Source organism: Pituophis catenifer, unplaced genomic scaffold (assembly GCF_029215685.1).
Source record: "Pituophis catenifer annectens isolate HBS135680 unplaced genomic scaffold, rPitCat1.0.hap2 SCAF_3, whole genome shotgun sequence".
NCBI classification, from domain to species: Eukaryota; Metazoa; Chordata; class Lepidosauria; order Squamata; family Colubridae; genus Pituophis; species Pituophis catenifer.
This window is the reverse complement of record NW_027256883.1, coordinates 86,185,431-86,210,283: the sequence shown is the minus strand read 5'-3', so window position 1 is coordinate 86,210,283 and position 24,853 is coordinate 86,185,431. Positions and strand designations below refer to the sequence as shown.

The following is a 24,853-nucleotide window of genomic DNA, read 5'->3' as shown; positions in this document are numbered from 1 at the left end:
GAGAGGGGGAGAGATTGGAAACATCCCTTGGAACGGATCACCTCGCTAATCAAGGGAAACTTGGAAGACTGCAAAATCTGTACGAACATCCTTTGTCTCTAATCGCAGCAGCTTTGTCTGCTCGCTCTTTCTCTCTCTCTCTCTCGCGCGCGCGCGCGCGCCAGCGCCCGACCGCTCGCGCCCCGCTTTAAGGGCTGATTGACACGGGGAGGAGGCGCCTCCCGGTGACAAAAAGTCCGAGGCGCAGGACTCGAGCGCGGGGTGGCTGGGTAGGTGGGTGGGAGAGAAGAACGAATCCGGTAACTTTCACACGAGATTCGGCCACCAGGGGGAGGCGGGAAGAAAGAGAACCACGAACGAAGTTGGAGCGCTTGGTCGAGACCGCTGCCATTCCTCCGCCAGCTTTTTTGCAGAAACGAGCGCGCCTCGCCTTCTATTCCTTCCCGCCTTTGGGCTGCCGCAGCCTCCCCGTGGATTATCACCCGAGCTACCGTCCCTTGTTTGCTTTCCTCGTTCTTTGGGGAGACTCGGTTGCTTCGGCTTGTCAAGTTTTGCTCCGCTGTCCTTTGCCAGAAGGGGGGAAACTGAAGAGGAAAAGGAGCATCTGAGAGGATACAGAAGACCCCCACCCACCTATCCCCACTGGTGGTCTTTTTTTTGGGGGGGGGAGGGGGGTCTTTTCCCACTCCCTTTGTTTCTTCCTGCCCAACCCCAAACCTTTTTGACTTCGCCATGGTGGCTATTGGGAGAAGGAGGAGGACGAGAGCATGAAGCCTCCAGGATGGGCGCAAACAATGGCAAGCAGTACGGCAGTGACGGTAAGTCCCGCTGCGCCGAGGCGGGTCCCTGGATGTTCACCGGGGAGCGAGAGTCGCGCGTGCGGCCGCCTGCCTGGGGACGGACAGCCGGGCGCAACTCCAGCCGCGTCTAAGAGGCTGGGAGCGTTTGCAGACGCTCCGCTAGGAGCAGCGAGGGAGAGGAGGTCGCCTCCCCCCCCCCCCATCTTGCAACGCCCGCGATCCGGGACGGCAGCTTGTAAAGTTCAAGGCAGGGTTTGCGGTTTTCCTTTCTTAGTCTCTTGGCGCATCTGCCGTTTTGTCGTCGCTCAGAAGTTGCTGCAACGGACCCAAGTTGGAATTCTCCGAAATGTTTGCAGTACAATTTATTGGGGTTTGGCACTCCTTGCTTCGGAGCGGGACGGGATGGGACAATGCGCTTTTTTTTTTTTTTTTTTTTTTTTTTGCCTGTCTTGTTAAAGTTTGAGCCGAGGAGCTCTTTAGGCTGAAGAAGAAAGAATTGTATACAGGTAGTCTTCGACTTACAACAGGTCTCTTAATGACAGTTCGAAGTTATAACGGCACTGAAAACAGTGACTTATGACAGTTTTTCACATTTATGATTGTTGCAGCATCCCCAACGGTCCTGCGATTTACATTCCGATGCTTGACAACTGACTCACAATGATGCCGGTTGCAGTGTGTGTGTGTGTGTGTGTCACATGATCCCCTTTTGCGACCTTCTGATAGGCAGAGTCAATGGGGAAACCAGATTCGCTGAACAACCGTGTTACTAACTTAACAACTGCAATGATTCAGTTAACAGATGTGGCAAGAAAAGTCGGAAAATGGGCCAGAACTCACTTGTCGACATAAATTTTGGACTCGATTGTGGTTGTAAATTGAGGACTACCCTGTATATTAGTGCATTAGCAATGTAGCTTCCCTGGCCCTATATCCATACGGGAGGCTAAATAAATGATATATATATAAGTAGGTTGAACTTACATAAGAACACCATCAGTACTCACTTTATAACACTGTGCAGAGGCATGTCTCTAGTGTCACGGAAGAGTTTTGTGAATGGTGTAGATGTCTGTTGTATATCCTTTTTTTTCCTTGTTTTAGAATAGATTAGAATTCTTTTATTGGCCAAATGTGATTGGACACACAAGGAATTTGCCCTCTTAATCAAGAATCATGTAGAATTTATTGTATATTCTAAAGATGAATCCTTCTGGCACATTCATACTGAGGGTCTCTTCCAGCAGTGATTAGTTTGTTAACTTCATTAACCAAAAATGTCAACAGAGCATTGACAACTCAATTTGTCCCACACATTTATCAGGAAGCACAGATCAGAACTGTATAATAGAATTCTATGAAGGAACACATTAGTATTAATTAATTCAACCCAGATAAAGAATACTGTTGGTCTAATTGAAGATTTAAAAAAAAACAACCCGCATCAGAAACCATGGTATGACTAAACTGAAGCACTTCTGAAAGTCCATCCTATTCATTCAGCCCATTGCTCAAGTCTGCCTAGACTTTTTTTTTCTCCTCTCTTTCAACTAAAATATTAGCCACCCCTCACAGTTTTGTGTCATTTGCAAACTTTGTAAGCATTGTCTCAATTCCCTCAGTCAAGACATTGATAAACTTTTTAAACACATTGGATCCAGGACAAAGCCCTATGCCACTCCATTCAGTATTTCCCTGAAGCTGGAGCTATTCATTAGCATTCTCTGAGGACAGGCATTCAGTCAATTGTGAATCCATCTAGCAGTAGCATCATCTAGTCCTACAGTCCTTAATCTTTCTGGCACCAGGGACTGATTTTGTGGAAGACAATATTCCCCTGGCTGGGGTGATGGTGGTGGTTTCATGCGCAACCTAGATCCTGCACATGCACAGATGAAGTTTCGCTCAATTACCTACCACTTGTGCAGTCCGGTTTCTAACCTGGTAGCGGTCCACAGCCCGGGGGTTGGGGACCACTGATCTAGTCCAGGGCTCTCCAACCTTGGCAACTTTAACAGCGAGCACTGGCTGAGGAATTCTGGGAGTTGAAGTCCACAAGTCTTAAAGTTGCCAAGATTGGAGACTCCTGATCTAGTCCATATTTTATCATTTTATTAAGGTGAAGGGATTACTAAAGTCCTGGTAAGCTGATTTCTTTGGTATACCTCTGATCTACTAAAATTATATCTGAGAAAAAGATATAATCTGCAACAAATTCATTCTGGCATCTGTTAATTGGAGCATGTCTAGCCAACTGCTCACAAACATGCTATTTACTAATCTGTTCAAGAACATTGCCTAATATAGACATTAAGTTGACAGGTTTGTAGTTTCCTGGATCCTGCTCCTTCCTTCACCAGTCCTCCGGGAATTCTCAAAGAAGACCAAGAATGGTAGAATGTAGTTGATGTGGCATTAAAGATCTGAATCTGTTCAAATTGGCTAAGTTTTATCTTGCCTTTTGCTTATCCACTATATCTTCAGCGGCAATCCTTCCTTCCCCCAGTGCATAACAATGACCAATCTTTCTGCAAGAAGGCAGTGGCAAAATAAAAGCCAAAACATCACTATTGCTCATATCAATTCACTACTTTCTCCTCACACCCCTTTTGGCTTCCCTTTTGATTCTAAACAACCAACAGAACCCTTTGTTGTTTCTAATAGCTGTCACAAGCTTCAGCACATTCTGACCTGGAGCCTTTCTGATAGTTCCTACCATTTCTGGAGACTGTCTTGACTTTTTCTTTGGTTATGTGTTTCTCCTTCCATTTCCATGCATAACCTTTTTTTCTCTTTAACATTTTAGAGAGCTCAGCGTGGATGCTCATTGGCCTCTAGTTTCTCCCATTTTTCTTTTTGTGGGAATTTATTTCTTAGGATTACCATTTTATTCTTCAAGATTTAATGCCATTGGATCCAAGCTACCTTAAAATTACAGGTAGTCCTCGATTTACAATGGTTCGTTTAGTGACCATTTAAAGTTGCAATGGCCCTGAAAAATGTGACTTATTACCATTTTTCATAGTTATGAGCTTTCTAGCATCCCCATGATCATCTGATCAAAATTCAGATGCTTGGCAGCTGGTTCATATATATGACCATTGCTATGTCCTGGGGTCATGTGATCACCTTTAGCGACAAAACAAATGTCTCACTTAACAACAGAAATTTTGGCCTCAATTGCGGTTGTAAATTGAGGATTACCTGTAATCAGAATCAACTCTTTTGAAATCTGGTGTAAAGCTGTGACTCTTCTCACTGATTCCTCCTCTGGGGGTCACAAATTCAAAACAATCACATTCCTACAGGGTACTTTTATTACAGAGGTCTTCAAACTTGGCAGCTTTAAGACTTGTGGACTTCAACTCCCAGAATTCTCCAGCCAGCTTTGCTTCTGGCAAAATTTGCTGCCAAGCTGCCAAGTTTGAAGACCCTTGTTTTATTACTTCAACCAATTAATTTCTGTTGGTGAGGATTAGGTCCCCAGTTGCAGTCCCCTTGTTCTTTCTTCTATCTTCTGACAAATGAAAACAGCAAGTATTTGTTGCACCTCTGAATCTTGGCACAGTTAGATTCCAGGCTAATTGCATGCGCCTTCATCCATGTCTTTCTCCTACCCAGGCAGTCTATTATAAACTCCTAGGTTTATATTGCTTTTCTCTCATTCAGTGGTGGTATTCAGCTGGTTTGGACTGGTTCTGGCGAACTGATAGTAGCGACCTGCAGGGGGTTGGGCCCGCCCTGCCTCTGCCCGCTGCCCCAAGGCCATGTACGAGCAAAGCAAGTCTGCACATGCGCATACTCACATTTTTGGTGTGGGGCGAACCGGTGGTAAAATTATGTGAAACCCATCTCTGCTCTCATTGTATTCATACTTGGACACTTTCAATTGAATTTCTGTGTTCTGATTGTTAGATTTATATTTACAATGGTGAGTATCATCCCACCAAATTTTAGTGATACCTATCATATCATACCCATTTTCTTGAGTTTCATTCCCCATACTCTTTGTATTGGTGTAGAAACATCTGAGGTTTTGAGTAGCACCACTAACTGGGTTTTCTAGTTAGTCTGTAGTTCCCTACAAACACTTGATCCCACACTTGGCCTTTTTCTTCCTTTATGTTCTGCTTTCTAACCCTTGGCTACAAATTTGGATATGGGTTTTTGCCACCCTTCCCCATTTCTTTTAGTTTAATGCCCTCCTGATGAGATTGGCACTTGCCAATATTTCTTTCCTTATCTTCATAAGTTGTAGCTCATCTCTTCCCAAGTGAACTTCATGAAGGCAACATAGTTCATCCCAGAATCCAAATTCTTCTGGATAGTAGTACTTACATAGCTAGTTATTGACTTTCAAGATTTTGGTTTTTTTTCCTAGTGTCATGGCTTTTGTCTGGAAGTATTGTTAAAAAAACCAACCTACCTCTCTTCCAAGTTTCTTCCTGCTTAAAACCTCACAGGTTTTTGTCATGCTTTCTTCTGGTCTGTGATTTCTACTCATATAAATCAAAAGGAAAGAATTGGCTTTGAACAGTGTCAATAACCTCTCTGCTACATACTGGATACAGACACCTAGAAGACAGCACATTTCCCATGACATCATACTGGGTCTGTACATAGTTGTCTTTCTCTCAGCAGGGCATCATTCCCTCATTGGCTAGTTTGAGATTTATTGTTACATGCAACCATGGCATTTAGCTTCATTTAAAAAAGGCCAATGCTTATTTAACTTTGAAGATTTTTTAAAAACTAACCTATGATCAGACGTGGGCAGCACATGAATTAATACCCAGTTTGCCCCAATACCGAAAATGTGAGCGTGTGCGTACGCTTTGCTCACGTGCACGCATGCGCGCAGCTTAAAAAATGCAGCTAAATAGGATGCATAGCGCCGGGGTGGGTGGGCAGGTCACAACTACTGGTTTGCCCGAACCGGCTGCAGCCCACCACTGCCTATGATTTTAAAAAAAAAACACCTATCAATACAGTTAGCAGAAAGGAAGAGGAACATATAAAAGTAGGTTAAAATCACATGGTTTTGACCTAATATGCTATATAAAAGATGAGGGCATGTGTGCAAAATGACACTAGTGGAGGATAATTTGACATCATTTATAAGCTTAAAAGCTGCCTTCACCTTTGCAGATTTCCAAGGCTAGTTCTGGATGTTGGTGCGTTCTAAGTATGAAGTTTGTGCCTGCCTCGTAGTATTATGAAATATACATTGGGACTTTTGTATTAATCATATTCTAATGGCAGACATTGAAGAGCAGGTAAAAAGCAACCTTTGCTCTGGAGTTTTGAGCAAGTACCACCTGCATTCTATGTCATCTTTTATAGTTTGTTTCTGATATTTCAAGATTCTGTATTGTACGGTATAGCACAGAACTGCTTCCTGACTAAATGGCAAGTTTTTCAACCCCAGGGACAAAGCAGGAGAGAGGCAGGGTTTAATGCGCTCCAGCTGTTCTCTTTAAATGCTACCTCTGCAATTTCATTCCACTTACATTTTTTTCCGAGCCTGCATTTAGATGTGTAGTATTGTGTCTGTCTCATATAGAATCCTTTTAGTGTAGAATTGTAGTGACCACATTGGAATAATGGTGTGATAGTTCAGTGCATCTAATAAGTATTGGGTTGGGAAATAAATTATGGCATGACATAAATAATTATTAGAAAAATTATGTTTAAATCAACTGTGTCATTTAGCCATTCTAATAATGGTAGTCCTCAACTTACGATTACAATGGAGCCCCCAATTTCTGTTGTTAAGCAAGATAGGTGTTAAGTGAATTTTGCCTCACTTTGAGACCTTTCTTGCCACAGTTGTTAAGTGAATCACTGCAGTTGATAAATTAGTTGCATGGTTGTTAAGTGAGTGGCTTCCCCATTTACTTTGCTTGCCAGAAGGTTGCAAAACAGGATCACATGATTCTGGGATACTGCAACCGTCATAAACATGAGTCCATTGCCAAACATCTGAATTTTAATCAGGTGACCTTGGGGATGCTGCGACAGTCGTAAGTGTGAAAAATGACTCAAAAGTCATTTTTTTCCAGAGCCGTTGTAACTTTGAACAGTCATTAAACAAACTGTTGTAAGACAAGGACTACTGTATACACAAAATACTTCTATGTAGTTACTCACTGAATGGTAACTTGCCTCAGGAAATTAACTTTCTCCCTTCATACATGTCTCTTTACTAAATTGATATTATTATGAAAGAGGAAAATACATTTGAGTCACAAAATATCAGAATCATCCTGACTGCAGGCTGTAGGTTGAAGCTTTCTGTCTGTGCCTTTGAGTATTCCTGAAAGCAGGAATCTGACCTAAACAATTGTTCGTGAAGCAGACAATCTATAGCTATAAGAGAAAGGATATTTAACCACAGCTAATACATTACTGGCAAAGCCTAGCACAGGGGGTCCTCAAACTTTTTAAACGGGGTCAATTCACAGTCTCTCAGACTGTTGTGGGCCTGGACTGGCTGGGTGGGTGTGGCTAGGTGGTCATGTGACTGGGTGAGCATGGCTAAGAGGTCATGTGACTAGGTGGGCATGGCCAATTTAGCAGTTCATTGAACAAGGCACACAAATTAAACTTTGACTTGTTTTGCTCCTGTGAGTGTTTCATTTGCTTTTGTTTGCATGTTGCTCTTTTGGTTGACTTTTCTTTTTACTCGATCATTTTTTCAGTTGTTTAGGAGTCTAGTGGTCCACTTCAGGAAATTCAGCAATTTTTTGCAGCAATTCTTCTCAACCCCAAGGAGCTTACAATCAACATCTCTCTCTCTCTCGTCTCTCCCTCTCTTTCTCTCTTTTTCTCTCTAGTTCTCTCTCTATTTCCCTCTCTCCGTCTATCTTTCTTTCTCTCTCTTTTTCTCTCTCTCTATCTCTCTGTGTGTATGTGTTCTCTCTCTCTCTCTCTCTTTCCCTCCCTCTCTCTCTCTCTCTTTCTCTTTCTCTGTCTCTCTCTGTCTCTGTCTCTCTCTCTCTCTGTCTCTGTCTCTCTCTCTCTCTCTCTCTCTATCTTCTGGAGGCAGGGGAGGCCAAAAACGGGCCCGGGGCATCCGCATGCCCCATTTTCACCTCTGCCTCCAGAAGCATACTGCAGGGCAAAAACGTGCCCATTTTTGGCCTCATAGGGTGTCTGTGCCCCCCATTTTTAATCTCCCCTGCTTCCAGAAGCACTCTGCAGGCCAAAAATTTTGACCTTACCTTCCAGTTCCAGCCTGCGGGGCTCGTGAAGGTAAGTCCTATACTCGGCCGAAGGGTGGAGGCCAGCAGGTGGGTGGGGCAATGTGGGTGGGACAGCTTTGTCCTGCATGGGCTGGATTAAGGGCTTCGGTGGGCTGTATGTGGCCTGCGGGTCACAGTTTGAGGACCCCTGGCCTAGCAGCTAACCAGCTGTATCCTACCAGGAGAAGAATCAAGGTACATGTACTCTCTATACATATGTGTCAGGAAAGAAAAGTAGGAGTGAACAATCTCTTTGACAAAGAAGGGATGAAATGATAAAAAAGGGACACTGGAGTAAATCCTCAACTCTTCATCTGTATTCTAACCTCTGCTTATGGTCATAGGTGCTGAAGAATCAGTGGCATTGGATTTGGATCTCCAAACAACTTGTTTTGCATGATCCACTATCCATGAGATAGCTTTGCAATTTACCTTCTAAAGCAGGGTTGTCAAACTCACATTGTCATGATGGTGTTATGTGACAAATCAGGACTTTTCCCCCCTCACTAAACCAGGCGTGGGCATGGCCAGCGCATGACACATTCGGCCCGCAGGCCGGAAGTTTGACAGCCCTATTCTAAAGCTTTATCAATTGGACAGCTTGAGTTTCCACTGTGGCACAAAAGAGAATCCCAGTAGTTCAGTTAATTCAATTAATATCCCTTTCTCTTTGTAAAACAACAGCTACCATCAAAAATTACTGCCATCAAAACATGATAAATAAGATTACTTATTCCCCCTAGAAATTTTCCTCAAATATTACTTCCAGGCTGTCATGGAGAACAAGCTGGTTGTATTGGCTGGGTCCAAACATGGCTTAACTATGGGTGGCTTGGTAAACTGTGATTAGTTGGATTAATGCAGTATGTTGGGCCATAAATTTTGATTTACGAACCACACTGAGTGGGCTCACATACTGCACATGGCCAGAAACAAATGTTGAGAGGAGTCAAATTGTTGTTCCTCAAGATTGCACAAAACCCTTTACATTATCTTTCCCCAAATATTTCCACAGGGTCTTTGGCAGAATGAAGTACACAGTATTGTTCAGTACAGTACAGCTCATACAATTAATAAACTTCTCATTTCTCTATAAGGTAATTGTAATTGTAATTGTAAGTAATTGTAGAGGGACACAGTGGCTCAGTGGCTAAGTTGTTGAGCTTGTCGATCGAAATGTCGTCAGTTCAGCGGTTCGAATCCCTAGTGCCATGTAACGGGATGAGCTCCCATTACTTGTCCCAGCTTCTGCCAACCTAGCAGTTTGAAAGCATGTAAAAAATGCAAGTAGAAAAATAGGGACCACCTTTGGTGGGAAGGTAATAGCGTTCCGTGTGCCTTTGGCGTTTAGTCATGCTGGCCACATGACCACGGAGACGTCTTCGGACAGCGCTGGCTCTTCGGCTTTGAAACAGAGATGAGCACCACCCCCTAGAGTCGGGAACGACTAGCACATATGTGCGAGGGAAACCTTTACCTTTACCTAAGGTAATTGAAAATCTTATTACAATGGCTTTATCCCTCACTATTACCATACCCATAGATGGCTGTGGTTCAGGGGTGGGTTGCCCCCTGGCGAACTGGTAGTAAAACCAGTGGGAGGCCCCGCCCACTGCCCTGGATGTGGTCATCAACAATCTGCGCATGCGCAAAAGCAAGACACACACGCGAGCAAAGCAAGTGTACGCTCGAGATCCCATTGCGAACCGATAGTAAAGGTAAGTAGAACCCACCCCTGCTGTGGTCTAAAAACCAGTGCAATAAATTACAAGATGGCTTCTTCCTGGGCCATCACTTCACCTTTTTTCTTTTTTACAACTTCCTCTAAGTTGAGAATACTTCCTTTTAACTTGAAGCAGCTGAAGGAAAGCCCGCAAATAATGTGATGTCATTAATGCTTCTCTCAAAATTCTCCCCTGATACAGCTAGATTGTAAGGTGGAGCAATGGAATATGGTGATTTGAAGAAATGTGAGTTTCCCAATTGGGAAACCGATCAGTGGTAATCAGACCATGTTTTGTAGCATTCAACTCTCTTGGCATTACCAGAAGTCTAGATGAAAACTGAGAGTGATCAGATGGGGAAGGTCTGTTTCAGTATTGATGATGGAAAAATGTAATCTATAGATGATGTGTTATTTGCCATTCCCTGCTAGCAGTTATATTGACCAATAGCTCTCTCTGCTGAGAATTTATTTCCTATTGCCCAGGTACAGGGTGGATAAAAATCAATGATTTTTTTAAAAAAATAAAAAAAAATCATATTTTTTTTATTTAAATCGGATTTTTTTGATTTAAATCGGATTTTTTTTATTTTTATCGAATTTATTTTAATAAAAAACTTTTGGGGTAAAAATCTATCGTAAGATAGTTTTCTATTTAAGATACATAAATAATTTAGTTTATTCAGCATGAAATGGAGCTTAGTTATATAGCATGAGGCTGTATATTCTGCAACACTGGGACTATCAGTGAGTCAACAGTGGGTCAAAGGAGTAGCAGAGATGACAGTTGCTCTTTAAAAATTATGATTTAAATTGAGTTGATTTAAATCAAGCCATTTTACTAGTGATTTAAATCATGATTTAAATTGTGATTTAAATCAACTCGATTTAAATCAAATCCACCCTGCCCAGGTATCTACTAAATTTCTTTTAAAATTTTTGAAGCCATAATCTTTGCTTTATACTTTAGAAGGTAATAATAATTTTATCTGAAGTCTCTTCACTGGTAAAAGTAAAAATACAGGAAAAAAAATAACAGTAGAATTACGTTTGGTTGCTTATTTTTATCTTCTTCCTTGAGGATTCATCACATACTGAAATATTATTTGTGCTCTTCTATAAAACCTCCTTTGGGAAGGTAACTTTAACCCTCCATTATACCAGACACCAGAAAAACAAACATTTCCTGGAATTACACCTCACTTCCTTAGAGGAACAGCTGTGTCTGCTGTGTTTTCCAGCTGTGGAAGTAACTGTGGCTGAGAAACCCCAGCTTGGAGGGTGGGGGGGGACAGACAGGTTGTTCTAATTTTCCTCACTGCTTCCACTCTTGTGTCAGTCAAGAGAATCTTCCCGAGCATTGTTATCCCCATTTCCATTATAATCGTTGAGAACATTAGGAGCTGTTCTTTAACATTCTGTCTAGATGACTTCTGGATACTAAAATCCTGAATGGCAACTAATAAGAAAAGTTCTTACTCCCTCTTACTAAGCCCACATTTGGTTATCTGCTCAACTGATGTCCCTGAATTGTATTATTACAATATTTTCCACTACCAATGGGGCAAGGTTGCTATTCTCAGGTTTGAAATGGAAGGAATTTGCTGTGGCTTCCTGGGACATCATCATTTCTGTATAGCAGGGGTGTCAAACTGGCAGCCCAAGGACCGGATGCGTCACATGCAGGCCATGCCCACCCCAGTTCCGCAAGGGCAAAAAATGTTGCAATATGTCACGATCGAGTCTGACACCTGTGCTCTAGAGTTAAGAAAACTTTTTGCCTCAATATCATTAGAATGTGAATTAAGTCAAGGCCTCCTTTATGGATGCAAGTCGCCTTCAGTTATCTCTGATGTTTTTTGGCTGCTCTTAGCTTGGTTTTTTTTGTTTTTTTTTTGGTAGCCCTTTTGGTGTCTCGTTTTTTTCTCTTTTATTTGTGGCTCATATGAGATTTCTCTTATTTCCATTCTTGCCTGGAAGATAACCTTCCTAGATGATTCACACAGCAGTATGTTCTGGCCAAGCTCCTGTCTCAAGCAGGAAAATCAACCTTGGAACGGAAGCATGTCCTCTTCCAAGTAGAGCATGTCCTCTTCCAAGTAGAGCATTTATGGAAAAATCATTTACCTTTTTTCCTCAATATCTGCTATTGTTAAGTGAGAGCATAGAATTATGGTGTGGACATGCTTGTGCGCGAACCTCCTCTGCCCCCCCTTCCTGGCACGTGATGGCAAAAAGGTTAGCCATCACTGCCCTATACCATTTCAGATAGGTGGCTGTCCATTCTTTTCTTAAAAATCTCCAGTGATGAAGCACCTATAACTTCTGAAGGCAAGCTGTTCCACTGGTTAATTGTCCTCACTGCTAGGAAGTTTTTTCTTAATTCCAGGTTGCTTCTTTCCTTGATTAGTTTCCATCCATTGTTTCTTGTCTTGCCTTTTGGTGCTTTGGAAAATAAGTTGACCCCCTTTTCTTTGTGGCAGCCCCTCAAATACTGGAATACTGCTATCATGTCACCCCTAGTTTTTCATTTCTCTAGCCTGGCCATACCCAATTCCTGCAATAGTTTTTCATATGTTTTTGTCTCCAGGCCCTTAATCATCTTAGTTACTTTTCTTTGCACTTTTCCAAAGTCTCAACATCTTTCTTTTAATGTTGTGACCAAAATGAATGCAGTATTCCAGGTGTGGTCTTACTAAGGATTTATAAAGCCGTACTAATACTTCATGTGATTTTGATTCTATGCCTCTGTTTATAGAACCAAGGATTGTATTGGCTGCTGCCACACACTGCTGGCTCATGTTTAAGTGATCATTCACTAGGACTCCAAGGTCCCTCTCAAAATTGCTGCTTTTGAGCCAGGTTTTGCCTGTCCTTGTAACTTTGGTTTTCCTGCCAAGATCTAAAACCTTGCTTTTCTCCACATTAAATTTCATGTTGTTGGATAGGACCTATTGTAAAACTATAACTATATTGTTATAGCTATATAACTATATTGCCACATAATCATACAGTAAAAAGAAGGTTTTTTTAGACTGAGCTACAGTTCTGTTTCAAACATAGGTTGATTTTATGTAAAGTAGAGCACAGATCTCTAGCACCATCATTGTTAATTTTTTAAACTGGCGTCACATAGCATGGATAAAAAAATTAAAATATTCAATGGCTGTGACTCAGTGCTTTGTTTGGAAGGGTGCCTATCTATTAAAAAAAGACAAAAATGGTGAGGAAGACAGCTTCCTGGAAGAGCAAGAGAGGCCAGGGGGGTTACTTCACAGCTTACTTTCCCGGTAAAGGAAGGTTTATAAGTGACCATCCCTACCATGACAATTATTTTATGAATAACAAGTCCCTCCATTTTGTGAGACCATCCATTAAATGCTCTCAGATATGCCCAGACACAGATAAGTGAGCCTGCCTAGTTGTACCTCTCCAAAATGGGATAAGGAGAAGGTTGTATCTGACTGAGTAGTAGCTGCACTTTATGTCTCCTGATTATCCAATCTTTCCTTGTTAGTGCTTTCATATATCATGCAATACTGGCTCTGCTTATCTTTGCATGAGGCCCAGGGCAACCATTTTTCTCTAACTACCATAGTTCAGGGAAGACAGCTTTTGTCACATCCATATCTTTCCAACATGCTGTCTGGGCACCATGCCAGTGAAGCAGCTATGAAGTTGGAGCTCTGGCCTCCCTTCCATTCTTAAATGGCAAACATTTTAGAGATTGCTGACTTTGCTGTGTCATTAGGCTCTTATTTCAGATTACCTACAGATTGGCTCTAGAAGGCTGTATTTGCTACCATGCACTGACCCTGCTCTAGCCCCATGCTTAAATAAAACACATATGAAGCAGTTGGAGTGATCATCAGGCGTTCTGGAATGAAGCATCAAAGTCTTTGTACCATTTGAATCAGGAGAGGCCAGTTAGAGGTTTATATGCAGTAGTGGGCTAAATGAGGATCAGGAAGCTGAAGCTGACTCTTGATAAAGTAGAATATATGGGCAGTTTTGATGTCGAGGAATTAAGAAAAAATGCATACTCCAGATAAAAATTGAACTCCTTCCAGTGGAGCAGTTGCGTAGTCATGTAATGCTCCTGGTTCCATAATTTTCAGTGGTGAATCAAGTAAGCTCCATAGGGTAGGAGCATTGTTTCTTACCTCCAACTGTTTCTGGGTAGTAACAACCTGGCCATTATGATTCATAAGGCAGTAGGTCAAAACTGGAACTATTAAAAGTGTCCCAAAGATGCTTTTTTCAAGAGGCAACTGGACTTGTTTTTTCTTTGAATATGTTTCACTTCTCATCCAAGAAGCTTCTTCAGCTCTGACTGGATGGTGGGAAATGGTATAAATTTCCCACCATCCAGTCAGAGCTGAAGAAGCTTCTTGGATGAGAAACGAAATGTCTTCAAAGAAAACTAGAAAATCCAGTTGCCTCTTGAAAAAAGCACCGTTGGGACTACTATGACCTGGATGACTGAGAAACTCCATAGACAACTATTAAATGTGTTTTCTGTAGGGCTGTTTTTGAAGGTGGTCTGGAAACTGCAGCTAATCCAGAATTCTATGGCCGGGGTGCTAAAGGGGGCACGTGACAATGAACAGATTCACACTTGAACAAGAGCCAGTTACCGTGTTTCCCCGAAAATAAGACCCTGTCTTGAACCCTGAAATAAGCGCTTGGCTTTATTGCCATGCGCTCAAAAGCCCGATTGGGCTTATTATCAGGGGATGTCTTATTTTGGGGAAAACAGGGTACATTTTCTAGAATTTTGCGAGTTGGTTGAAAGCAGTGCTGAGCCATTCTGCCTTCCATGCCGTTCAGCTGCTCCTTGGCAACCCCAACAATGGGGTTGTGGGCACTAGCAATGGAGCTGGCAAAGCCAGTTCTTAAACATTTACTAGCTCATCACTGGACACAGGCTGAACACATTTTGAACAAGGTGCACTACCTACCTGCATTCTGATCATGGTATCCATATTATTACGTAAAATCCTGCATATCTTGGGAACCGATCATTGCTGGATGACCTTTTCTCTTGAGAAGCTGTCTGACAATTATGATCAAGTGGGATATCTTTTTGAAAATGCTGCCATTTTCAGAAAGGGCATTTTCAATACTAATGTGCTAATTCATGAGTTTCCACCCTGCCCAGTTTTTAATGATATATAGTTGAATTAGGTGTAGATAATGTATTTTGTTCTAATGGTTTAAATTTTTGTAATTTGTATGGTTTTCTTGGTTGGTTGGTTTTGGGATTCCTTTTAATGGAAAGGAGATTAAAAATTGTGTTTATTTATTTATCTGTCATTAGATTTTTATCCTATCTTTATTTTCATTAACTCAAGGAAGCACCCATACATTAGATTTGTGTGGGTATGTGGTATGTATTTTTCTATTCTATAGATACAGGAAAAACATGGAAACTATCTACTAAGTTGATAAAGAGTAGAAGAATTTTTTTAACTCCAGTATACTTTAAATCCCAGAGCTGCAGTTTCCTAACTAGATTCTCTCATGCCCTTCCCATTGTTCCATAGAAATCCATAATAATGAAAGCTGGACTTAGTAAAACTTACACATACCTATTTGCATTTTATTGAGTCCTTTCTTTCAATCTTTCCTGCAGAGTAGCTTTTCCTGGTTGTTGGCAGCTGAAATCTCAAGCACATATTCCTTATACCTCATTTTATAAAATGAGGTATATTATTTGATTATGGGTGCAGCTCGTTACGCCCATGTAACACCTCTCCTACGTGAGCTGCACTGGCTCCCGGTGGTCTTCCGGGTGCGATTCAAGGTGTTAGTTATCACCTTTAAAGCGCTCCATGGCTTAGGACCTGGGTACCTACGAGACCGTCTTTTGCCACCAATAGCCTCCCACCGACCAGTTCGTTCTCACAGGGAGGGACTACTCAGGGTACCGTCAGTCAAATTATGCCGACTGGCGACTCCCAGGGGCTGTGAGGGCTCCAACCCTTTGGAATGAACTGCCCCTGGAGATACGGAATATCCCTGATCTCCGTGCTTTCCGCCGTGCCCTCAAGACCCTGATGTTCCAACAGGCGGGGCTAAACATATGAACATGTGAATGATTTTTTAAATGTTATCTAATTCTGGGTTTTATTTAATTGACCAAACTAAGTAATAATTTTAATTAGCAATTTTATGATGTTTGTGTGTCTATATTTTTCTTGACTGTACACCGCCTTGAGTCCTACGGGACAAAGTCGGTATAGAAATATAATAAATAAATAAATAAATAAATAAATAAATAAATAAATAAATAAATAAATAAATTTTACATTTTAGCTTAAGTCTTCATGAGAGTTAACTTTTTCATTATCTCTAAATTCTAGTTGAGAATATGCAAGGGAGCCCACTACATAAAAAAACATACCTTAGTCTATCTACAATTAGTGACTATAGAAACGGAGATAGATGATTTTACATACAGTATATGATAGTCTCTATGTCATTATTTCCTTAGATTTGTAACCAGAAAGACAGTATTGACACTTTGACATGCACAAAGAAACTTAAGATTTGCAGATATACAGGTAGATTACAATTAGTGTGAGTTCAAACTGAGCAATATTTGATTTAGTGCGAGTTATAAATTGATAAAAGATTGCATTTAATGTGAGCAAAAATGTAGTTAATATTATGTGAGCTTGTGTGTAGTTGAAGCTAGCACTGCATAGTTACTGTTAGGGTTTTAGACACTAATTGTGTGTACAAAATGAAAAAAAGGAAGGTTCCATTTGAACAAAATCAAAAAAGAAGAATCTCATTTTGAAGAACTACAACAGAATATGGAAAATAGTAGGCATGTTCTAGCTCAGTGATGGCTAACGTTTTCTGGACCAAATGCCCAAAGCGCAAGCATGCAAATGCACATGCGCATGTCTGAACCTCCAAAACGCAATGTGCGTGTGGCCCCCGTGCATGCACCCTGCCCTGTGCATGCATGCACGGCCCCCCTGCACGCGCCTCGCCCCCCACGCATGCGCAGCAGAGACCCGAAGACCAGCTGGCTGGCGGAAGGCGCGTGTGCATGCGCGGCAGAACTGAACTGGGGCAACGGCTCATGTGCCCACAGAGAGGGAGCTGCGTGCCACCTCTGGTTCGCCATTACGGCTCTAGCTTGTCTTTTGTTGACTTTATTTAAACTATGAGATCTCTCTCTCTAAAAAATACATAGTAATGTTGTTTAGATATTTTTGTTTTTATTTTGCTTTCTATAACTACTCAATAACTTTATTTAAAAATAAATGTAAGTTGTAAGCAATCTTTTGCTGTTATTACTTCACTAATAAACATAAAACCTAGGTAAAAACATTGACTGTTTCAAGCTGGCACCAATTTTCCTATTTTACCTAGAAATATCACTTTGAATTCAGTGGTGTAAATACAACTAATTCATGGTATTTTTTTAACACTAATTGGGACTACCTGTTATCTCCCCTTGTTGAAATACTGGGGAGAAAAAAATTACTTAGAGTTGACCTTGTAAGATGAGACCCATGTTAGTGGCAAAAAACCCAAGAATCTCATATCCCTTGTCCAACTAATAAATTTTATTAAAATGCATTAGATTTTGTGAGGTGCAGCTTACTTCATCAGATGTGTAGGATGGAAATTGTTGAAGTCATAATGAGACTTGGTTTCCATGGGTACAGATGATGATGAAAACATCATAGTAAAGCTCAAATAAAGGAGAGGCTTCAGAAAGTAAGAGGTAATAAAATTCTAGGATAGCCATGAAGATACTGGCATGTTAATCCTTTTCCCACTTACACATTGTCTATTGTGAAGATGTTCAGCTGAAAAACAAGAAAATGGAGAGAAGATTAGTCAGCTTAAAGGTAATGGCTGGAACTCTGGAATGTTACATTTTGAAGAAAAGATATACTGCAACATTATGTTCCATGTTCTACTTATATGACAAATTAAGCATTGTTTGTGGTTTGCCTTACATTTAAAAGTTGTTGTGTTATGGCTTTCAGTTTAAGAGACTCATACAAGCAAGTTGTATTTCCCTCTTTGCCTTTGGGAAAGTAATGTTTTATATATTGCTCCTTGTGTTTCTTAATCTAGTGGAAAAGCCAAATGAGTTTTTTTTCTTTTTTACTGTCATCATGCAACCACAAAAATGTTGTTTTTAAGAAATAAGACTTCTTGCATCCAAACCAAGGAAGGAATGGACAATTTATTATTTCATTCTTTATTTTCATTTTGCCATCTTTCTATACCAAGTTGGGCTCTTGAAACAAAACACTAGCTGTTTTTAGACTGTGTGGGATGGTTATAACAGAGTGCAGGTAGGCGTGGGTTTCTATGCTAACCAAAATGTGATGTCTTAAAAAAAATAAACAATGTAACTTTTAGTAGGAATAGAACTAGGTCAACATCTGTAGCCATTTGAGCATTTATTTTAATCTTGGGAGGAAGTGTCTACCATTTTAAATTGATGCAAGTTGTTATTGTTGAATCTCAAGTGAAAATGGATAACAAAGATTGATCTAATCTGCCAAGATGATCTACATTTTATATCTTAAAATTCTTCTGCCATAAGATTTAGATGTTTGGGACAAGTGTGTGCCAGAGCTGGATATTCTACTAAGCATGTCATGGGACAGATTTTACTTGAAATTGGAATTTTTATATGTTACAAAATAAAATAAAAACTTATTACCAAAAAAATGGTCATTAGTTGAGGACTACATATAGAAATCTTCCTTTTTAAACTGAGCTTTATTAATTTAATTTTTAAATTATATTTAATTATATTGATAGTTATTAAGGGTTTTTAAAACATTATTCAACCAAAATGCTCCTGCAGTTCTTAAATTATGTCTTTCCCCCCTTAATAATCTTGGCACATTTTAAAACAAAGCATTGGCCTGTACAGTAGTCACTCATCGTTTTTAGTTTTTAAGCATATGTGCTTTTTAAAATTCCCCAACCACAGATTTCTTGAAAGGTGCAGAATTCTTGAAAACCATAGTGAGGTGCTACGTCATCCCAGCGTGTCCCTATTCATTTCTAAAGAATAGACAAACTTTTTCCTTGGCTGGCAAAATATATTGGAATACAGCCAAAGTTCTTAAGCAGCAGCATTGACATCTTTTGGTGAATTACTGCTGCAATTTACCAGACATTCAGTAAAACTAATTAATTTGAAAGCTACCCTAAAATTGCAAATGGTTCTGGCAAAGAGAACTGGTGATGAAAATGGCTGAGCAAACAGTACTTGAATAAGGTCTAAAGTAGATTGTAGGCCTTTGGTTTCTTGCAGGATGTCTATTCTCAGTAGATAATCTTGCACAAACAATTCCAGCCTTGAAGCTGCTAAACCCCACCTGGGCCTAAGAAGGCTCATAACTGTTTTGGATCTCCATTTCACTGAGCTGAGACTGTTTGCAGCTTATACAGTATTTAAAACAGTAGCATGCAAAAAAAAAAAAAAAAAAGGGAGAAGTTAACTCTGGGCATTCAGCCACAGTAAACGGGATGGGAGCTCTTTTGTGTTTGAATCTGAGTTACAATAAAATAAATACTGTCACAAATGAGGCATAAGATGAAGCCTGCTGGTTCTGTCTCATTGAAAAATACATAGGCTAGCTTTTCAATGTAATAAATAAAATGCGTTGGTTATGGGTGAAATACTCCTGTGCAACATGCTAAGGTGCTTTTAACAATATAAATTGTGCACTTGACCTTGGAGAGACTGCATTTAAAATACCTGGCTATTCTAACACTAATGAATATTGAGAAAGGTAAAATGAAAAATCCCACTAATTATTAGTCATTTGCCAAGAAGTATTGGCTCTGAATTCTTCAGTTCCTTCCGCTTCTCCAATTCAGCCTACGGCAACATGGAGGAATTCACCAGAAGGTAAAGATTGGAATGGATTACAGAGTCTTACTTTTTATAAGACAGTCAACTCAGATGGCACAGAATATCATAATGAAAAAAGCATCTGCTTCCTGCAGTTAGCTCCCAAGACTAAATTTGTATTTTCTGAGTACAAACTTGCAGGATAGTTGTGATCCACTCAGCCAGACCAAAAGCTGTATTGGGGAGAGATGGGGAAGCATCATCTTGCTCATATTTCTGTCCCTCCCCTCACTGTCTCATGTCCATTGGATGTTGAATTAGCAGTTCAGGACAAAGGAAAGTCATTTTATCCAAGGAATAATTAATTTCCAGGCTACAAGATTTAATGGTAATCATTAGTTTAGGTACTTTTAAAAGGATGGGACGTGACTTATTCATAGAGAATAGATCTAATGATAGCCACTAATCACAACAACTATAAAATATTCCATTTCATGGAAGTATCTTTCCTTTGAAATGCGAGATCAGTTTTCCCCATGTTTTATATGGATATAGCCATCCTCCCCGCCCAGGCAAGAGCTATCAGCTGGTTTGGAAAAGTATGCAGTGTTAGAAGGTGAAGTAATTTCCTGTCCCCCAAATAACAGCTTCATGATATCTTAATGATTGGAATGTTGACAGATTGAGGGAGGAGAGGAAACCCTGGCAAATGGATGGGAAGTAGATAAAGAGTGAACAGGGAGGAGAGTAGGAGACATGTAGTGATTTTTAAAATGTGAAAAGAATACTAGCTCTTTGTATTGAGAAGAACTGGTAACTCTAATGTCACTTGTATGGGAAACTTTCCTTCAGGTCCCTATGATCTTTCTTATCCATTAAGGAAAGCAGCGTCCTGGAGCAGAATCAGACTTGTGACCTAACCGAACAGACTTTTTTGTCAACATTCAAGAACATATTTTGAGGAAAGAAGCAGTTCTAAAAAGAAATTTTTGTTACTTGTGCATGCAAACCAGAGCTAAAAATCCTAGTTTTCTATGACGTTTCTACCTTAGTGAAGGTACCTTAGTGAAGTTCCCTGACTGTCAACACTACATCTTATCTGTTTAATAACTCAGTTATAGGTAGTCCTAGAGATACGACAGGCCACTTAATGAATGTTTAAAGTTACAAAGGCACATCAAAACTACATATGACCCTTTTACAAAGTTACGACGGCTGCATCAACCCCACAATCATTTACCTTTATAACTGATGATAGGGATGCTGCAGCACCCCCTGCTCTATTTTTACCCCTTCCCACCCTGATGGGACCGGCAGCGCTTGCGCCTGTCCCCATGCTTACTGGAAGCAGCCAACATTTTCAGTGCTCCCACAATTCCTTGCAGAAAATGGCGGCTGCTTTGTCCCCTGATCAGCTGACCATTGGGAGACTGCAAACCTCTCATGCCTCCTGATAGGCTTTGGGAACCCAGGTCCTACATACTAAGGTGGCAGCTTTGGGACGAGCTTCCCAGAACCTTTCCCTTGCTTAACCCGCTCCAACCTCCAGAAAGCCACATTTCTTCAGTAAAAAAATCAGAGACTTTTCTTTTGGCCTTAATGGAAAAAGACTTTTGGGGGGCGGGGAGGAATTTGAACTTTGCGGCTATACATGTTGACAGCAGCAAGACTACTGCGTGCACAAAAATGGAAGAACATTTCGACCCCAACAATGGACAAATGGCTGCAAAAGTTGATGGAGTTAGCAGAGATGGCTAACTTGACTGCTTTGATCAAGGAAAAAAACACAAATACTTTTGTTTCTGCCTGGAAACCGCTTCTGGACTTTGTGCTTGAGGTAGAAAAAAAATGAAACTTTGATTTTGGGTTTTACCAATTAGATAGATTTGTTGTTATAGAAATGGCTAGTTTAAACTATTATGTAAAAGTAAAAAGTTGTAGTTTGATGTTACTACCCTATTCTACTGCAGCAAAGGGAGTCAGAAGTCAATGCCTTTTCTTTCTTCCCCCCATCTCTTTTCCTTTTTCTCTTCTTATTTTTCCTATTATTTGCTTTTATATATTTTTTTTGTATGATATATTATAAAGCAATAAAATTGTTCAAAAAATTAAGAAAGAAAACAAAAAAGGTGGGAGGGAGAAATTTATTGATCTTTCTCCTCCCCCAAATAGGTGCTAAAACTAAACTCCCCACCTGTGCCCTCCAATCCCTACCCCCTTTAACAATAGTAATTTGCAGCCAAATTACAGCATGCCTGGAAAGAGGGTGTAAGTTACTTACTTGGACTCCAGACTGAAAGAGTAAAGAGATGAAGCAACCAAAGGAAATCTTTCTGCAGCTTTTTGGATTGAGGAGCTGAAGAAAGAAAAGTCAGCCCAAAAACTAGCTTTTTGCTGTTCATCTGACTCTCTTTAGGCTCTAACTAGTCCTTTGGAGGGACCCAGCTTCTGTCCCATTTGCTGCACGTGTCATGCTCTAGTTGGCTAAACATTTTGAGCTGAATTTTTTTTTTCAGAAGGATTTTCTTTGCTTGCTTGCTTCCTTTCTCTTCAGCCTGGAGCCAAGGTAAGTTTTTTTTTTAAAAAAAGAATAGAGGCTTCCAGTTTGATTTCCGTCATCGCTAGACGGTCTTTTGGGACCGCCCCCCCGCCGCCCATAAAGAGCCGTCTTTACAGCTGAGAGGCAGCTCGAAAAACTCCGTTTCCTTAAGGAAATGTGAGGAGAGCCGGCGAGAGCAGGTAGAGCCCTCTGCGAAGTCCCCAGAGTTTTTTTTTTACTCTTGGGGAGGAAGCAGGATGAGGCTCCCTATCCAGCTCGCCGCTGCTCTGGGCTTCGGGAGAACTCTGCGCTTTGCAGAGCTAGACGATGTGACCAACCTAATTAGCGAAAACTAACAGATTGCTTGAATAAGCAGGACGAAATCCGGATTTGGGACTCTAAATCGCAAGTATTTGTAACAACCCTATGATTGATTTTAAGAATGAAGAAAGAGTGAAAGGGAAAAAAAAAGTTTAAAATGGCGGCTGGCTGAGGCTTGAGAAGAAAGCTGAAAGCGAAAGTCTTTCCGTTTGAATGGCTTAATATGTTACAAAGTATTTGAAGCAATAGCGCTGGCTACAAGAGAAGAGAAAAATTTCTGTTTCATGCTTCTTCCATCTTAGAGACTTGATATTGATATTGTGTGGAGAGAAGACTTTTTCTTTAAAAAGAGTCTGTTTGCGTAGCAGGATGGCGTTAAAATTGACAAAGCCAGACAACCAAGCTGTGGGGGGGGGGGGGCTCCCCCATTTATAAATCACAAGAGCAATTTTTGAGCTTGCAGATGCAGAAGAATGGTTTTAAAGATTTAAAGGAATTTGTTGTGGAGGAGTTGGCAAGACATGATGAGATTATGAACTAGAATCTTGAAAAATTTAGACAGGAAATTAAAGAGTTGGTTCAACAAAAGTATGATAACCTGAAGCGCTATATTGTAACAGCTTTGAAAAGTTTTTCAGAAATAATTCTAAAGATGGATAAAGATATCAATAGAGTCTAAAATGAAGGAAGCTGATTATAAGATTCATAATCTGGATAATAAAATACAAAGAATTGAAAATGATTTGACAATGATTCAAGAAAATAGCTCAGAAGTAGAGTCTAAAATGAAGGAAGCTGATCACAAGATTTACAATGTAGATAATATAAAGCAAAGGATTGAAAAAGAAGTTACAATGATGCAATTCAGATCCATGGAATTTGCGATCAGAATGAGAGGAATACAGGAAAATAACAGAGAGGACTTGAGAAAGATGTCTGCTGAAGTTCTGGCTGTGATTTTAAAGGTCAGCTCTGAAGAAGTATTCTGTAAGATTGATAAGGTCTACAGAGTAAATTCTTGGGTGGCAAAGCAAAGACAATTGCCTAGAGATGTGATTTATTTTACTGATAAAGGAATAAGAAATTATATTGTGCAAAAGTCTTTTAACTCCACTCTAGAAATGAATGGAATGAAGATCTGGATATATAAAGAGCTGCCGTCCAAGATGTTAAAAGATAGAAAGGACTTTGGATTTTTGGTGACTGAATTAAAGAAACAAAACATCCCATTTAGGTGGGATGCTCCAGTTGGTATAATATTGAGATATCAAGGAGAAAGATATCAATTAAACACTGTTGAAAAAGTGGAAGAATTTTACTACAAGGTTTTTAAAATGGGCCCAACATCTCCACGTATGTCATCAGTGTCAGGAATACAGGAGGGGGATAAAGAAAAGCAAAATGAACAAGAGATTGAAACTCAGGCTAAGCAGACGGAGATGGAGGTAATGGAAAAACGACAAGTTATAGAGGGCTTTTTGGATGAGCCGCTTTTGGATTCTCCTTCAGAGGCTATAGCTGGATCACCTATAAATACAAGAGAGGCGGCTTTGGATCTCGATTTGACGTCTTATCAAGTTAAAGACCAGCATGTAATTCAATCAGCTGATATTCAAGTCCTAGAAAGGCAGCCAGGGTGGAGATCTAAACCACAACAAGTTAAGAAAAGAAGAAGCAGGTTCTACAAAACTAAAAAAATTTAAACTACAATTCTTTTTTAGCCAACAGATTAATGCCAGTTATTTAAGAGACGATTAAATATAATAAGCGGGATTTATAGAAGGCTGATACAGAAAATATAGCTGAGGCAAATTACAGACTTATACTATTTTGAGAAGAATAACAGATCTCTGCAATGTGGGTGTTTTTGGGATGTGGAAGATGGCCTGTGATTGAGCGGATTGGAACTTTCTATCTTGGACTCTCTGAAAAATGGATTACGTATATGTTGAGCTATAAGGCAAGAGAACTATGGAATTGGGGCATGCAGATGATCTGGCTGTTACCCTAACGTGGTTGTTGGAATTAATAATCCAGACAAAAGACATTACAGAAGATACCATATGGAATATAAATATAAAGTCACTCGGGGTTTTTTTTGTATATACAGAAATACTTATTAATGATGGGGGCAGATGGTAATTGAAGATACTGAATATACTGTTGGAAGCAGGACTTGATGTTACCCTAACATGGTCGATGGAACTAACAATCTAGTTGAAAGACATTACAGAAGATACTATATGGAATACAAATTTAAAGTCATTTGAGGGTTTTATTTATATATGGAAATATCTTTTAGTGATACGGGCAGAAGAATAAAGATATTAAATATATTATGTATGGTAGACCTGTAGGAAAGTGGGTGAAACAAAA

General features: G+C 40.2%; 1 protein-coding gene across 1 annotated transcript in view; it reads left to right on the top strand.

Moving 5' to 3' along the window:
* The first annotated feature begins 742 nt into the window (after positions 1 to 742).
* Positions 743 to 24,853, top strand: part of FBXL7 (F-box and leucine rich repeat protein 7) — a 194,563-nt gene continuing 170,452 nt past the window's right edge. The window contains exon 1 of the mRNA XM_070942586.1: positions 743 to 818. Within this exon, the coding sequence (XP_070798687.1) occupies positions 782 to 818 (37 nt within the window). The 5' untranslated portion in view covers positions 743 to 781. The remainder of the gene's footprint in view (positions 819 to 24,853) is intronic.